At 33.0% G+C, this 17,753-nt stretch overlaps 1 protein-coding gene across 1 annotated transcript; it reads right to left on the reverse strand.

The window, feature by feature from the left end:
* Window positions 1-400: 400 nt before the first annotated feature.
* Window positions 401-5,906, reverse strand: LOC126655725 (U-box domain-containing protein 3). The gene is made up of 5 exons (XM_050349993.2): window positions 5,592-5,906; window positions 3,458-3,738; window positions 3,036-3,152; window positions 1,008-2,879; window positions 401-817 (listed from the first exon to the last, which is right to left on the reverse strand). The coding sequence occupies exons 2-5, from the start codon at window positions 3,731-3,733 to the stop codon at window positions 752-754; spliced, it is 2,331 nt and encodes a 776-aa protein (XP_050205950.1). The 5' UTR covers window positions 3,734-3,738; window positions 5,592-5,906; the 3' UTR covers window positions 401-751.
* Window positions 5,907-17,753: the final 11,847 nt, after the last annotated feature.

Here is a 17,753-nt window from a genome sequence, read left to right on the forward strand (position 1 = left end):
ATGCTACAACCTTAAACACTACACAGCATGACTTCAAAGAACCTCATGCATATGGAAATCCCACTACATTCATTAATATCAAGCAGAGTAAGAAGAATAAAAAGATCTCTCCACTTACTTTCGACGAAAAATAATCAGAAACATCGACTAGATCATCTGAAAAGCTTTTCTGAACTGCCGAATATTCATAACCTTGATTTTATACAGTCATTTCAATGTCCACAGAAATTTCTGAAAGCTTGATCACTTCCCACTTTTCAGATTGTAACTGAACTCCAACATGAAACGACATGAATACAATACACACAACACAACGTCCACGAAACATCCAAGTTTGGTCACAAAAGAAGCGTCTAAAACAATATGATGGCGAAATCATTCATGCTTAACGTTTCGAAGATTAATGCAAGAAAAACCATCGACATTCATTTGTTTTATTGTATAGCAGATTGCTAGTATATACACGATATGTACATCACTCAGGCTCCAAGTAGTTTTGAATTCCTCTATTCTAAGACACCAAAAAAGAAGAATAAATCCCTACTGACTACACACAACCTTTAGGAAAACTAAGTCTAATGAGCATGCTAATTCCTACTTCAGGAAAAATAAAATCAAAGATAAACAAGATCAAAGACAGCACAACAAACAATTATAGCTAAAATGTAAAATTATGTTGAAACTAAGCACCCGAACTCCCTGAAGAAGAGCAAACATAATTTTAGGAAATAGAACAAAATTTGATATATTTTCATGTTTTACCCTTTCCCATAGACCCTTCCCGCTGGTTACGGAAATGACCGAGAAGCTGCTGTGCCTACAAAGTATAACACATGAAAATCATAAATGATATCCCACACAATAATACATCAAAGAACTTCTAGGTTTGAGAACCTTTACTGTAAATAAAAAAACCCGACTGCCCCACCAATTTCCCCAAGGAACATATACATGCTTTAAATCAAATAATCTTACTGTATAGTTTAATATCTAAGGTGACAACGTACCTTTTCCTTTGCTCTGAGTGTGCCGGATTGGGATAATGCAACAAGGGGAGGAACTGCTCCTTCTTGCAAAACAAGAGTACAAAACTTTGGACTATTAAGGCACAGTTGCAGCAATACAGAAGAAGCGTTTTCTTTACCCCTATGAGATCCTGATTCCACAATCTCTACCAGCAAAGGGATGCCACCGGCATGCACAATTGCCAAACGCCCTTCCCCAATAGTCGACAGGTTTGCAAGAAGAGCAACTGCCTTATCAACCATTCCAGTGGCAGGATCCAGCAACTCAACAAGAAACTTCACAGCTCCGGCTTGAATTATTCGAGCCTTATTTTCATGGAGGATTGAAAGGTTGAACAATGCAGTAGCAGCATCCTTTTTCCCTCTTACAGTTCCAGAGGCTAAAAGATCCACCAAAGGTTTGATAGCACCGGAACGGCCAATTTTTGCCTTGTATTCTTCTAAGACAGACAGACTAAACAGAGCTGCTGCAGAATTTTCTTTGGCTCCATCATTACCCGATTTCAAAACGTGGATAAGCGGATCCACTGCTCCTGCCTTGGCAATCAAGGACTTAACCTCTTCATTGATTGATAGGTTTAACAGGGCTGTAACAGCATGTTCTTGAGTCAGCTTTACTCCAGAGTACAGTAGTGAAAGCAATGGTTCAACAGCTCCACATTGGCCAATAATGATGCGATTCTCCATCTTGTTCTTTGCAAGGAGCCGTAATTCTTCTGCGGCATCCATTTGCACTTCACTTGATTGGCTTCTAAGACCTTCAATCAGATTCTTGACATGAGAAGTTGTAGTAAGATCATTGGGAACGACAAGGCTTCTTTGGTGTTTATGGTTTTCATTGACCTCAACGTCTGCTATTGTTTTAAGATTGTTAAATTGGTTTTCATACAACCCTTGAGAAAACCCTGAATCTTTATTCGGAAGAATAGCGTGGCCCTCAGATATGATCTCTCCAGACGAGCTGATTTGTTTTTCCTGTTTTGTGGATATTGTTGATACTTCAATTGATATTGAAGGACCATACTCTATGCTGGATAAGGCACTGGAGGTTGACTCGCTCCTGCTGTGATTATATGACAGATCATGGGATGGGCGCTCAAAGCTTTCAGTTTGCAGGACATGATATCCGTTACATTCCCCTCCACCTAATTTAGACATGGAATCAACCCTTAGCTTCTCAAATCCGTTTCCAACTTCAAGAGATGTTGCAGTAGAATTGCTACTCTGCTGAGAGTAATGTAAACTTTCCGAGCACCGTAAAGCCTGATTTGATGGGATTGAGTCTGAGGTAGGATTAGCTTGCTTAGAGTCGCTGCACCGTCTTATATGATTTTCCTCACACCAACTTGATATCATAGCTTTTACAGTGTAATTGGGAATGAGATTTGTGTGTACAAGAGTTTGACGGGTCTTTGGGCAAATGGTCAACCCATGATCGAGCCATTTCTGAATAGAAGTCCTCTCATAAGTTTGACCTGAAGCCACAATTACAGGATTCCACATGAGTTCCAATGATAGAGGACAACGAAAGTAGGAAGGGATTAAGACTCCACTCTTTGGTTCAAAACGTTCGACTTTAAGCAACCAATTACGTATATCAGAGATGAAATCAACAATTTGGTTGATCTGATCTAAGTCTCCTTTTGCTTTGTGGATCTGAATATTCATTCTCTCCTTCTCCACAGCCACACTTTCTTTCAAAATTTCCTGATCTGCAGCCAAACCTAGTGATTCAGTAATTTTGATAAGGTGGTCAGTGCAAGGAATAACATCATCTCTTTGGCTTCTTATAGCCTCCTCTATATGTTCTGTTAACATTTCCTGTTTCAGAGATTCAATCTCCTGCATACAGTGCTGAGAGCATTCTACCATAAGTTAGTCACATGCCAAACATGGTCAAAAGAACAGATAAGACAGAGATATTGATTCCGTGTAGAGAACTAGAAGACAATAGCAAGAAAACGGAAAAAAACTGACGGGAAATGCCAGAAACTGTTTCAGTGCACACACCTGAACACCGCTCAAACATGAAGTTGATGGACAAGATTGCAACAATCTTGATAATAAGTGGCAAATCTTTAGGGAAGTTATCCTGATTTTAGCAAACAAGGTTTCACTCTGCCAGACCTATAACAAAGAAAAGAAGATAAAGTCAGCTAAGAATTTTAAGCACCATCAGCCTCAACTTCTACAAATTTCTTAGGGAGCTCCATTTGATTGCCAAGAAACCAAGAGAACTTAACAGATAACTTTGAGTCAAGTATGCTTTTTCAATCCTCTAAAGAAATTACAACATATTTTGAAAACCGGACCCACATATGCGGACAGAACATTTTCAGTCATTAGATAGTGTTCTAAGAAAACATCTACTGGATAGCTTTTGACTCCAGCTAATCAAGTGACAAAAAAAATTTGAAGAAAGTATTACTTACACTACAAATCTTGCTCATCTTTGGACACCAGTTTTCCATAAATTCTCGAGCACCATTGACAGCTAAATCAAGTTCTTCACATTCTTTACATAAGATATCATCTGAGGATATTTTATAGTCAACAAGTTCATCAAGCACCGGTTTCAAATGCTTTAAAACTGTGACCATGTTCTTATAATCCTTCTGAATCGGTGTATGTTTCCTTGTCTGGCATGAAACTAGAAGAATTAACCGAGAAATACTGTTGATAAGACATTTTACTGGTGTTGCATCCATCAGACCTGTTAGGCACATGAAAAGAAGAAAAACTTGAAATAGAAATAATACTGAAAGTATGCTGAATAACAATTTTCAATAACAATATTTCCCTCAACCAAAGATGGTATTTTGATCAAAAGAATAATTGGTTTGTGGTACTAGAGGAGAAGTTATTTTTCTTATTAGTTGTTACAATAATACAAGACTCCGCATATGCATGAAAATCATCATAACAAATGATAAGTATTTTAATTTCATGTGTAAAATTAATACAAAAAAGATAACTTGCATCCATTAATATAGGAACATCAAAGCTGCATAGATCAAACCTAGAGCTTCTCGCTGCTCAAACAATCATATAATTAAAAAAAATCCTTTTTAAAAAAAATCTAGAATCACAGAGGATCATGGATTACAATATCTCTGTTACTAGGAGTTCGCCAATATAGTGGCAGCAAAACCAATCATTCTGATGTGGTATCAATATAAATAATCTCACGCGGCATATTTAAAAACTGAAGTCTCGAGTCATGTAATCACAACAGCATAGACAGTTTGAGGACCAAACATTCTGAATAATGGTGAAGGACTTGTGGCTCCTAAGATGAACTTCATTGAGAAAATACAGCCATTTTAACTGGTTCAAAATCCAAATTAACTTAACAATCCTCTGGCAGAATACCCTGCCGGGAAAATATGCCAGTAGACCAAACAAATAGCAGCATATTAACTGATGCTTGTTCTAAAAAATGAGCTCGTTTTATTGCTATTAAGACTCAAATTCCTTAATCCGGTCTATCTCCACCATCTACTAAAGCTATTACTCCTATTATCACATCAAATGAAAGTTTAGGAAAGAAAACCATAAAAACCACAAGGTAGAATTGTTCCAATCCCAATGCCAAAGAAATAGATCTAGTGTAACGATGTCATGCTTTATCTCTTAGATTTTCAACTAAATGTCAATTACAGTTCAACTGACTCTAGATATGTACTACATAACTCGGTGAAGCTATTAAATTGCAAATCAATAAGGGACTACAGAACCAACTGGCAAACACATCAGTCACAAAAATACAGTATTATTATGATTCTAATTCTATTCATAAAAGTTACAATGCGACACAACCTTTCCAAAAAGTATCATTATCACATGAATGTTATGTTACTCGAGTTTCATTGTGCACAAGATAGAACGAGTCCATCATTTATGAAACATTCGGTGCAACATTGCATGCCACTTTCAAAAGCAGCCTATCAGTTCATTTCATTTCGCTGTGTTTCTCTGAATTAAGCAACGCCTGTTTTACCATACGCAAAAACAAACTAATGGATTGACTTGTTTTTTCACAAATCAAGATGATTTTACATTTGACTAATCCAAGTTAATAAAAAAACCAGAACAGAAGAAAGATATGCATTCCAGAAACTTGAGTATCTACATCACAAGCCACTATTTCAGATTTCTTTTTTCACCATGCATTTTGAAAGAGACAAATTACAAAACATTCACTTCTTAGAATCTGGAAACTTAAACCAAATAAGATCCAAAGTCTAGCTATATTTCTCATTTTCCTAAAAAAACACTCATTTATACTATTTTAAATCACTCAAAAGAAACACTCTGTGAACCTTACATCACTGTCATAACTAAATGCAGCATTGTACAAAACATCACCACACTAATCTGTTAAAATCACATCATTAAAGAGTCTCAAACAGACACAACTCAAAACAAAACAGAACACAAACAAATTAATCCACCCATCAAAAAACCATATCCAACCCACAAACAAATGATACAAAACAAACTCAAATGAACCAAAAACACACAAAAAAAAAAAAGCTAAACAGTTCATAGAATCAAAAACCATACCTTTCTATGTGGGTGGCTGAAGGTGGTGTAAGAAATTAAGGAAAAAACAGATCTTGATTAACATGAAAGCATGTAAATTTGTAATCAACTGATAAAAAAGATTTGTTCTTTAAGTGTAAAGAAGACTGCTTTGATTACATGTAGCTGCATGAGAGAGACTGTGGAAGGGCTTAAACAACAGAATTTTATTAAATAAATAAATAAATAAGAGGGTGTAAATGGTAGGACCCTTTTGGTTGCAGATTTGTGGTCAAATAATTAATTAATTAAGAATGGTGGAAATGAAAATGGGATTAGAAATTTAATCAATGATTAGATTAGAGAGGAAACAAAAATTAAAGAAAAGGAAAAGGGAAGTCAAGAACTTGCTTTATTATTGTTATTTTTATTTAAATGGAATGATATCCAAAACAGGTATATGTATAGTATAGGGATGTCAGCAGTATGATTCTTCTGCAGATTTTTATTTACTTACTCCTACCAAAACCACTAATATGCCGATCAATTATTATAATTGATAAATATACTTTAAAATAAATAATAACAACTTAATTATTTAATCCAATAATTTTGATTCCTCCGTCCAAATATTATTTCCACTTTCTCCTCTTTTTGTTTTTTTTATTTCCAAGATGTTTGCTCATTTTTATGATGAATTAGTTTATGTTAGAGAAATATGTCATAAAAAATATATAATTACAATAAAAATAAAATATAAAATTTGAATAATTTTTAAAATTTTCATAATTAACTCCAATAATTAATAAATTAATTAATATTTGTTATCGGTTAATTTTTTTATTTATTATTTCAATATATTTAATACATATTACAAAATTATTGAACAAAACTAACTTTTTAATTTAATTAATACATTATAATTTTAGATATTTAGATTCAATTTTTCTTTTAATTTATTTTTAATTTATATTATTTTATTTTTTAAATCATATGGGAGCGGAGGGGGAAAGGGGGGATTTTAACATTTTGTGGAGAATTTTATATCATCGCATCTTACATTTAATATCTAAGTTTAGATTTAAAATTCATTTATTACTGTTTTAAATACATTACATTAATTTGATGATAAAATGATAAATAATTTGGTATTAATATTTTACTAATAGTTTATCCAATTAAGGATTGTTTTTTGGAAATACAGTTGCTTTGAGGGAGGTCCCAACCAACAATACAAATTAGTAAAAAGATTCAAGTACCCAATTTTTGGATCATCTGCTGCCCTAACCAAAGATCTGTATGTATATCTTCAATAGATATGTGTAGGCAGACACTTATTATGGTATGGTGGTTGCTTATCATATAAATATGCCAAACTTCCATTTGCTGACCCAATTTGTTAGTATTTATGACGAGAAATTTTTAGATTCAGTCTACCACATCATCGGTGGATTAAATATAGAGTTAATTGCAAATTAATACACGAACTTTATCTTAATTTGTAATTACAACACGAACTTTAAAACTTGGCAATTTAATACACTAACTATCATTTTTTTGGCAAATTAGTACACCGACCAATCATACAACAACAGGTGGCTTTATATGACAATGTCCACGTTAGTGTTTTTCCAATTCGGTGTATTAATTCGCCAAAAAATGAAAATCGGTGTACAAATTTGCCAAGTTTAAAAGTTTGTGTTGTAATTGCAAATTAGAGTAAAGTTTGTGTATTAATTTGCAGTTAACCCTTAAATATATCACATAATGATACGTTATTAAAATAATGGCAATCTTATAAATTCGTTTATTTATGACCTATTTAATAAAAGATTCTTATATCCAATGTATACTATTTATAGAATTTTTTGAAAATGCTATATTTTTAAAATTATTTACAAAAACATCTTATGAGAAAGAATTTGAAAGACAAATAATTTGTGTTTTAAGATTTGATGTTTTTATTTTATTTTATTTTAAGAACATCAGAACAGTTCTATTGATCATAATAGTCACATAACTGTTTCATTTCTTTATTATTTGTATTCTCATAAGATTTCAATATCTAAAGCAAAATACAAAAAAATTCTGATACATAAAATATATTTTTTACAAACAATATTTAGATATTATATAGAGGTTCATTTTAATTATTAATATATTTTTGTCAAAAAAAAAACTGAAAAGTTTTAAAAGATTATGAAACAAAAGAAAGCCGCCACAATAATAAATCTTAATATGAATCGTTATACATCATAACTTAATTTAAAATGAATATCTAAATCCATCATTAAAATACAAATATCAGGATTAAAGTACAGAAATTCCTTTAAAATTAATGAAAACATTCTTGCGAAATTGAGTACCACTTAGGTGGATCTCAATCAAGAATTTGGTTTATCAATTATTACTAAATTGATGTTTATAACAACAATAATAACTCCAAAAAAAATTAGTACTAGTAAATAAAGGAGTGGGGACATATTGTGATAATTATTAATAGATAGGGTATTACAAGTACTTAAGAAAATATTGTCCCTTCATGTCTCAATTACAAACCCAAATCAAATGCCAGCTAATGCCTTCTTTTTCATGAAAAGATTATGCAATAAAGCTCCTACAATTTATAATGGTGACACTATTTTCTGATAAACCTTTCAGAAAAGTGTTTGATCAATAAACCTGATAGGGTTTGAATGATGCCTTTTTTTTTAATTAAGATTCACAATTCCATGAGCAAGAGCTCTTTCTACATATATTTAAAGCAGTACTATCAGAAATAATATTGCAAAAACCGGAATTCGAATCTACGATCTTAGCAGCGATTAGACTAAACTTTCGCTTGTTGAAAGGTCGGCGTCTATAATAAATTAATAAGTCAATTATCAAAGTCTTAACAATTCAAAAACTCAAACATTTGTTGTTTTATTTATTTTAATTAAATATTTTAAATTCATCAATTATATCTTGATTTAAAAGATTTTATTTTCAATTATGACCGAGTCAGTTTAATTGAGTTTAAATTTACTCATGTGTCACGACAAATTATATTTTCTAGTGTTTATCTTTTTTTCTTATTTGAGATGGATTTGGCATCAGCAGATTGCCGATCAATGACTGTCATACTAAACAAAAATTATGCTTAATTTATTTAATTATAATTACTGGTTGCAATTAAAATCATGCTGCAACCAATAAATTACAAAAATTGGTTAGATTTTTTTCCAGCAGCAAACTTTTGAATATTTTGAATATATACAATAATTAAATATGTAATAATCAATTAAAAAGTTTCAACATCTTTTTTATAAGAAACTAATAAAAATTTATATAAAAATTAGTCCAACAAATTTTGCACATAAGAGATGGAGACATAGCACATAGATGTAAAGTGCTGGCTCGTATCATCATGGCTATAGAAAAAGATGGGCTTAATATATAATTTAACGAACAAAGGATCACTTTGGCCCCTCAACTTGGCACAAAGTATTAAAAATGTCCAAATTGAGAAAACCGGATCACTTTTACCCTGAACTTGTCAAAACCGGTACAAAAAGACCCCTATGCTGACGTGGCACCTTAATTGGAGAGTGGGTTACTAATTAATTAAAAATTACCCTAATTAATCATATTTAAATACTAATTAATTATAATTTAAACCTAATTAATTCAGGGGCCTTTTTAGACTTTTTTTAAAAACAAAAATCAAATTTTTTTCTCAGTTTCCGGCGAGGAGGAATCTCCTCGCCGGAAAAACGAAGCTGCTGCTCCTGAGGAGCAGCAGCTCCGGTCTGTTCTTGAGGACCCACGGGTCTATAAAAAAATTTAAATTTTTTTAGTTTTTTTTGTTAAAAAATTAATTTTTTTATGTTTTTATTAAAAAATTGATTTGGGGATTAATTTGTTATATATAAAAAAATTTAGGGGTTAATTTGTTATATAAAATTTTAATTTAAAAGGATTAAATTGTTTTTATTTTAAATTATTAGGAGTTAATTTAAAATGTTAAGAAAAAATTAGGATCATTTTAACCTCTTTATCATTTAAAACCACCTAGGATTAAAGAAACCCGGAGAGTGTATTTCACTCTCTTAAGTGAGAGTGGGGAGGGGTCTTTTTGTACCAAATTTAACAAGTTCAGGGTAAAAGTGATCCCGTTTTGCTAATTTGGACGTTTTTGATACTTTGTGCCAAGTTGAGGGGCCAAAATGATCCTTTGTTCATAATTTAACTCTTGAATTTGTATTTTTTTATCCATCTAACCTTTAAATTTAATATTTTATCTATTGAACCTCTAAACTTGTTAAATAATATGATTTGATCTCTGAACTTGATAAATACGTAAACATTGGATCCCTCAGTATCCACCTGACACTTGAAATATTCTAAAAGAATTTGGGTACAGAGGGATTCAATCTTATTTATCAAGTTCAAAAGTCAAATCGGATTATTTAACAAGTTCAGAGGTTCGATAGATGACATGTTAAATTTAGGAGATAGATGAATAAAAGAGTACAAGTTAATAGGTCAAACTATGTATTCAGCCGAAAAAGAGGTAGATCGGTCCTTCTAAATGGAGAATCACATAGAAAGTCTCTATAAATTTATATATTTTTGAATGAATAATCGCCACATATGTAAACAAATTATGTAACCCTTTGGGGATAGCTACCCGGAGTCACCAAGTTCCACCCAGCCGAACCGGGCTCTGATACCAATTGTTGGTCCAAGTTGAGCGCAATGTATGGGAGAATACATTCATGAGGCCCAGAATGTGAAACATATAACCGTGGACCGGACACCACATTAAACCCAAAACCCTAAGGTAATGGGTTAGGTAGTCCATCCCACTTATATATTCCACATTTTACTCATATCTTTCCAATGTGGAATTTCCATCACACTTAATATTCAACAAATTATTTATTAAAAAAACGAAATATCTTATTATTTTAAAGTAAATAAATGTATATACTAGTGCTCAACAAAATAACTTTCTCAGCAATTAGTTTTCCTAAACATGATAGCTGAATTTGCAATTCAACACAAAGGTCAAACAATGTGATATGATCACATGAACAAATACATAATAAGCCGCATAGGCTGATCAATTTAGTCCTTTATATTGTAGTATTTGACTACTTTGGCGTACACGCAATGTCATCTCATTTCAAACGACAATTTCATTAAAACTTGGTGAGATTTCAAACGACATATTGAAGACCCAAAAAGATTTGGAGTGTAGTGAGATTCCTATACTTGCATCCTTTGGTATAAAATGGAATCATACTCTTTTAAGGTCACTTAAAATTTATATTTTTCTTTTTAAAATTAAAAGTACAAATTAGAAAAAATAGATTAATTTATATTTTCATTTTTTAAAAATAAAATTCATTTGATTTTACTTTTTATGTTCAAATAAACTTCGAAATATCTTAAGCTACACAGATATGTAAAGCTTCTACCATCAATTTAATTGAAGAAAAAGAATGAATGTACTAGTTAGAGCAATAATGTTGGACAGTTGAAATTATTTTTTTATAATAATAGACTTTACACCAACATATTAAAATAATTTATAGAACTTTCTATTTTTATATATTCCGTTGATTCTTTTAATTATTTTTTTTAAAATAGATCATTATTATTTCAAATAAAAAATAAAATTTATATTAAAAAATTAATAAAATATATGACTGAAAATAAATAAATATTTATATATATATATATATATATATATATATATATATATATATATATATATATATATATATATATATATATATATATATACACACACACACATTTATTTATCATAGTAATTAACTCATTATTACACTTTTTTAATATTTTGCAATGGAAATAAAATTACAAGAATTCTACTGAGAAAGTAATTAATATATTAATGCTATTCAGAGAAGGAACTAAAGAAGAGAGAAAATGGACTGCCGTAGCCCGTAACTTTTAGTTAATTTTAGAGCAATTTTTTTTTTGGTCAAATCACCAAAAGAGGAGCAATTTTATTGCTTTTAAGAGATACACCTGAATTACACTGGTTAAAGAACCAGAAAACAGAAATCAGAATCTACTTCTGCTAGTTACATTACATCTAGTCTCAACTATGCTTTTAATACTACAGAAAACTTGCTCTACTGACTTGTGCTTCTGGTTGAAAACTAAGTCATTTCTGGTGCACCAAATCTGATAAATTGCTGCACAGAAGTACATCTTCCTCACTCTTGCAATATTAGATTTCCCTTTAATTCTTCTGATGAAGAAACTTACTTCTCTCCTCCATGTATAACCTTCTCTACTAAAACCCAAATACTCCAGAATTTTCCTCCAAATGGCTTTGGTAAAACTACACTCAAAAAACAGATGACTGGTACCACTCCATCTGATGATTATAGAAACAGCAGATATCATCTGCTATTATACTCCATTTGCAAAGCTTATTCTTAGTTTGTAGCCTGTTCAGGAGGGCTAACCAAGCAATAAAAGAATGCATGGGAATGTTCCCTTTATATATATATATATATATATATATATATATATATATATATATATATATATAAATATTTATTTATTTTCAGTCATATATTTTTTTTTTTATTTTTTTTTTTTGGTAAAAACCGAGATTAGATTAAGCTCAAAACAGCACAAAACAACAAGAGTCTGACTCAGACTCAATTAATCAGAGAGGCTACAACTTTGCCACTTCTGATACAAATTCAAAAAACTTGCAGAATTACATCTAAGGGAGAACAACTTCAGCAGCACATCCTGTCTTATCCACATATAAATCCTCTCATCATCAATCTTCTCCTTCTTGAAAATCACACTGTTCCTTGCTTTCCAGATGTTGTAAATGGCACAGCAGAAACTGATTCTTCTAACTTTAGCCAGCAAGCTCTTGCCTTTTGCTTTTCTGCTGAACCAGGAGCATTCTCTCCTCCATCCATACACTTCTCTATTCATCAAGCAATTCCTGATAGCTTTCTCAAAAACTTTTTTAGACACACAGCAATCAAAAAACAAGTGCTCAATATCCTCTACCTCTCTATTGCAAAGTACACAAATCTCAGAATCAATGCAGCCCCACCTTTTTAGCTTACTTCTAGTTCTCAGTTTCTGCTTGATTGCTAACCAGGAAATGAAACTGTGTCTTGGAACATTGCCTGGATTCCAAAGGACTCTCCACCAGCTAACCTCATCATTCTGGTCCCTGAAATGCTCCCAGGCAGACCTCACTGTAAATTTCCCAATTTTATTAAGCTTCCACTTGATGTTATCTTCACACGCATCCTGCACACTAAAGTCTCTTTTAATCATATCCCAAGCTTCTTCACTTTGATCATCAAAAGGATCAGGTAACCTCCAGCCACCTCTTCTCCATAAGTCTTTAACTTTAGCTTGCTTTGGTATATCAGAATCAGCAATTGAAATGCCAGGAAACATATCACTTAAAGCTTTCCCTCCCACCCAAGGATCAAACCAGAAAGACATATCACCTTTCCCCAGAATGTACTCAAAACACTCTTTCAACTCATCTCTAACTTTAAATAGGCATCTCCAGCTCCAGCTAGCTACTAATGGTTTAGTTATGCCCCAGAAGCTGAGCATCTTCAATTTGTTTCTAATCACCCACATTGCCCACAGGGAATTCCTTTCAACAATTAAATCCCAAACATGTCTCATAATAGCCACTCTGTTCCAGACAACCATATTCTTAATCCCCAAACCACCCTCACTTTTCTTCTTACAAACATTCTCCCAAGCCACTAGATTGCCATTTTTACCTTCACAAGAGCCTTTCCACAAAAAGTTTCTGCAGATCTTTTCAACTTCTTTAGTAACTGAAATGGGAAGTAAAAACATTGAACTCCAATAGACCTGCATACTGAATAACACAGAGTTCACTAATTGCATTCTACCAGCATAAGTCAGATGCTTAACAGTCCAACTTGATACTCTTCTAGTGATCTTTTCAATTAAACCACTGCAATTCCCTTTAGTTAACCTTGTACTGATCAAAGGCACTCCTAAGTACTTGACAGGAAGTGACCCTTCCTTGAAGCCAATCTCTTGTAAAACAGTAGCTTTAGTACTATCAACCACCCCATTGAAGTATATGCAACTCTTACTAACATTCATTTCCAAACCAGTAACATCATGAAAATGATTCAGAACATTGGAGATTTGTTTCACACTCTTCAAATTGCATTTACAGAAAATAAATAAGTCATCTGCAAAGCATAGATGCTTAATCTTCAACTCTTTACAACCATAGTGATAACCAAAACCCTCCTCACACATAACCTTAAGTGCCCTAGATAAGTATTCCATTACTAAAACAAACAATAATGGAGACATGGGATCACCCTGTCTTACTCCACAAGCACCAGCAAAGTAACCTTCTGAACTGCCATTGACCATAACAGAAAAGCTAGGGGTTCTCACACAAACCATCACCCACTTTATGAATTTATCAGGAAATTTCATCCCTAATAACACTTCCTCTATGCTATCCCAATTAATAGAATCATAAGCTTTCCTCAAATCAATTTTCATGGCACAATCTCCCCTACCTTTAGATTTATGATAATTATGCACAAGTTCATGGGCTAGCAAGATGTTATCACTAATTTTCCTCCCAGGCACAAAAGCAGATTGTGAATTACTAACTAAATACCCCAGGCATCTACTCAGTCTCTTAGCTAGAATCTTAGTAATACACTTATAAATGACATTACAACAAGAAATAGGTCTATAATCATTTAGAAGCTCAGCATTAACTACTTTAGGGATAATAGTTATGATAGTGGCATTTACCTGCTTCAGGAGCTTTCCAGATTCAAAGAAATCTTTGACAGCATCACAGACTTCTTCTCCCACCACACTCCAGCTCTTCTTAAAAAACAAGCTACTATAACCATCAGCTCCTGGAGCTTTCTCAGATCCAATGCCAAAAATTGCATCTTTAATCTCAGAATCACTAACCTCAGCACATAACATGTTTTTATCAATATCAGAAACTGATGTACCATTCTCCATAATAGCATAGTTAACACTACTGCTTCTTTGCTTATATCTCCCAATTAGATTTTTATAATATTCCACAATACACTCTGATAACTTTTCCTGATCATCAATCATTACTCCATCCACCCTTAAATGAGTAATTCTGTTACTAGACTGTCTCTGTAATAGAGACTTATGGAAAAACTTTGTATTCAGATCCCCCAAATCAATCCACTGAACCCTGGATTTCTGTCTATAAAAATTCTCCTCAAGTCTCAAAAGATCTCTGAACTGGCCCACTACATCTTTCTCTTCCTCAAGAAAACAGGCATTCATAGGATCACCCTGCAGATTATCCTGAATTCTTTTGAGTCTCTCTCTCATATCTATAACTTTCCCAGAAATATCATTAAAACTACTTCTGTTGAGCATTCTCAACTCCTTCTTTAACTTCTTGAGCTTCTGAACAACCTTGTACATTTTATGCCCCACAACAGGTTCACTCCAAACCCTCCTGACTATCTCCATAAACATACTGGATTCAGTCCACATGTTAAAAAACCTGAAAGGTTTAAATTTCATCACCACTGGCTCCATGAACTTAACCACTAGAGCAGCATGATCTGAGATCCCCTGATTCTGGATCCATGCCTCAGCCTCAAAAGATTGCAGCCAACTTTCTGAAATCAGCACTCTGTCAATTCTCCTCCAGATTCTATTTTCACCAAGTTGGTTATTATTCCAGGTGTATTTGCTACCCTTCCACCTCATTTCTATCAACTTAGAACTATCAACACAATTCTGAAAATCCTCACAATCATGATGGCTCACAGTATTACCACCACACCTCTCACTGTCTCTAAGCACTGCATTAAAGTCTCCTAAAACAATCCATGGCTTATCAATCTCCCCAGCCAGGTAAATTATCTTATCCCATAAGGATTTCCTCCCAGCACTATCATTCAAACCATAGACAAAAGTACATAAGAAATTCTTACCATTACCATTAACTTCTCCATGAATAATTTGATCAGTTTGCTAAATCATCCTGAACTGAATCTCTTTTTTGTGTATAACCCAAATTCTGCCATTCTGACCACAACCATTATTATTCACCAAAATCCAATTCCTGAAGTTTAACCTATTCCAAACTCTATCCACATTCTCCATACGTACCCTAGTTTCAATGATAGCAAACAGAGATAGCTGGTTATTATCCACCCATTTTCTAATCTCTAAGTGCTTAATGGGGTCATTGATACCCCTAACATTCCATGAGCCAATCATTTTCCCCTTTCAGGGGTTATGTTAACCTTCTTGACCTTTTTATCACCAATGATTCCAAATTTCACACCTCCAGGGATTTCAAATCTGTTTGCAGTTGTTGTAAAAGGAGGGTTAACAATCTTACCCTTCCCTTTTGGCATACCTCCTACAACTTTCTGCTTCTGAGCTTCTGTCACCTTACTAGTTCCTCCTTCTTCAATCATCTTAACATTCTCTGTGTGTTCCCCTTCTTTCATTGCTACTTTACTCATTGTGTTTTCCTTATCTACAATCACCTCAGGATTCTTACTATTCAAGTCTGTTTTAGCTTTCACAGCCCATTCTTTCTTCTCTTGTCCAACTTTACACATCAAATCAGTATGCCCCATCACTTTACACTTTGAACAAGCAGGAGGCCTCCATTCATATACCACATCCTGAATAAATGTCACACCATTTTCATCCTCTAGAATTACATCATTAGGGAATTCACCAAATATCTCCATCTCCACCAATACTCTAGCATAAGCTAGTCTTGATTGATCACTGGTGCACTGATCAGTGTACATTGGTCTTCCACACAGACTTGCAATTCTTCCCAACATGTTAGCTGACCAGAACTCCCAAGGCAATTTTGGAAAATGCACCCAAACAGGTATACTCATGAATTCATCCATCTCAAATGTCATTCTTCTTTGCCATTCCTTCAATATTACAGGTCTTTTGTCAAAAAACAAAGGACCCTCAGATAGAGCCTTCATCTTTCCCTCATCCTCCTGGAACTGAAGGAGAAACATCTTTGGATTAATCTGAATTACCTCCAATAAGCCATGCTTCCTCCATCTACTCATAGCAAAGTTTTGCATCCGAAAAAATCTGGGTTGCAATCCAATCACAGAACAAATCAGCGCATGTTTCCATTTGATTTCTTCATCATTTATTTCAGATGAATGAAACTTCGCAACTCTAATTCCATTTGTCACTGAAGGAGGCTGGTACTGCAATCTGGTTCCATTTTCTTTAGATCTATTCGAAGCAAACAGAGATCTCCAATTTTTGTTCTCACTACCTGCTTTCGGCCCTTCTTCTTCTTCCTTCAACGCAGTTAGGTTTTCATCAGGAACACTCGATTCAAGCACCTTCGGCATATTTCCCAGACTCTTCTCACTCATAACCGATTTTACACTCTCCACTCCATCTCTTCCCGAATTATACCCATTTCTATCTTCCACATTCTCTATCATTCCTACTGTACCAACATTGTTCAGTTCCAGAACAGCTTCATTATTTTGCTCTATTCCATTGATCCGATCTACGTTTTCTTCTTCCTGAGCCTCTTTATCAAGCACCTCATCAATTAGTTGTAACTTCAGATCGAAAGTTTTCTTACTCTGTGAGCTCGATCCCTTCTTCAATCTCCTCCCCATTGAGAAACGGTGTACGTTAGCAGGAAAAGTTAACTTGCACCAAGAGAAATTTCAGAGAGAAAAGACACGTCATCAGAGAGGTCATATATTTTATTAATTTTTTAATATAAATTTTATTTTTTATTTGAAATAATAATGATCTATTTTAAAAAAAAAATTAAAAGAATCAACGGAATATATAAAAATAGAAAGTTCTATAAATTATTTTAATATGTTGGTGTAAAGTCTATTATTATAAAAAAATAATTTCAACTGTCCAACATTATTGCTCTAACTAGTACATTCATTCTTTTTCTTCAATTAAATTGATGGTAGAAGCTTTACATATCTGTGTAGCTTAAGATATTTCGAAGTTTATTTGAACATAAAAAGTAAAATCAAATGAATTTTATTTTTAAAAAATGAAAATATAAATTAATCTATTTTTTCTAATTTATACTTTTAATTTTAAAAAGAAAAATATAAATTTTAAGTGATCTTAAAATAGTAT

Source organism: Mercurialis annua, linkage group LG7, assembly GCF_937616625.2.
Source record: "Mercurialis annua linkage group LG7, ddMerAnnu1.2, whole genome shotgun sequence".
Taxonomy (NCBI): domain Eukaryota; kingdom Viridiplantae; phylum Streptophyta; class Magnoliopsida; order Malpighiales; family Euphorbiaceae; genus Mercurialis; species Mercurialis annua.

What these genes read in the sequence shown, in the direction of transcription:
- LOC126655725 (XM_050349993.2), bottom strand. Translation starts at nt 3,733, where the DNA reads ATGGATGCAACACCAGTAAAATGTCTTATCAACAGTATTTCTCGGTTA. An exon ending in AGATGAGCAAGATTTGTAGT is followed by an intron (nt 3,153 to 3,457) that starts GTAAGTAATACT and finishes TCTTTGTTATAG; the next exon opens with GTCTGGCAGAGTGAAACCTT. An exon ending in CATGTTTGAGCGGTGTTCAG is followed by an intron (nt 2,880 to 3,035) that starts GTGTGTGCACTG and finishes GAATGCTCTCAG; the next exon opens with CACTGTATGCAGGAGATTGA.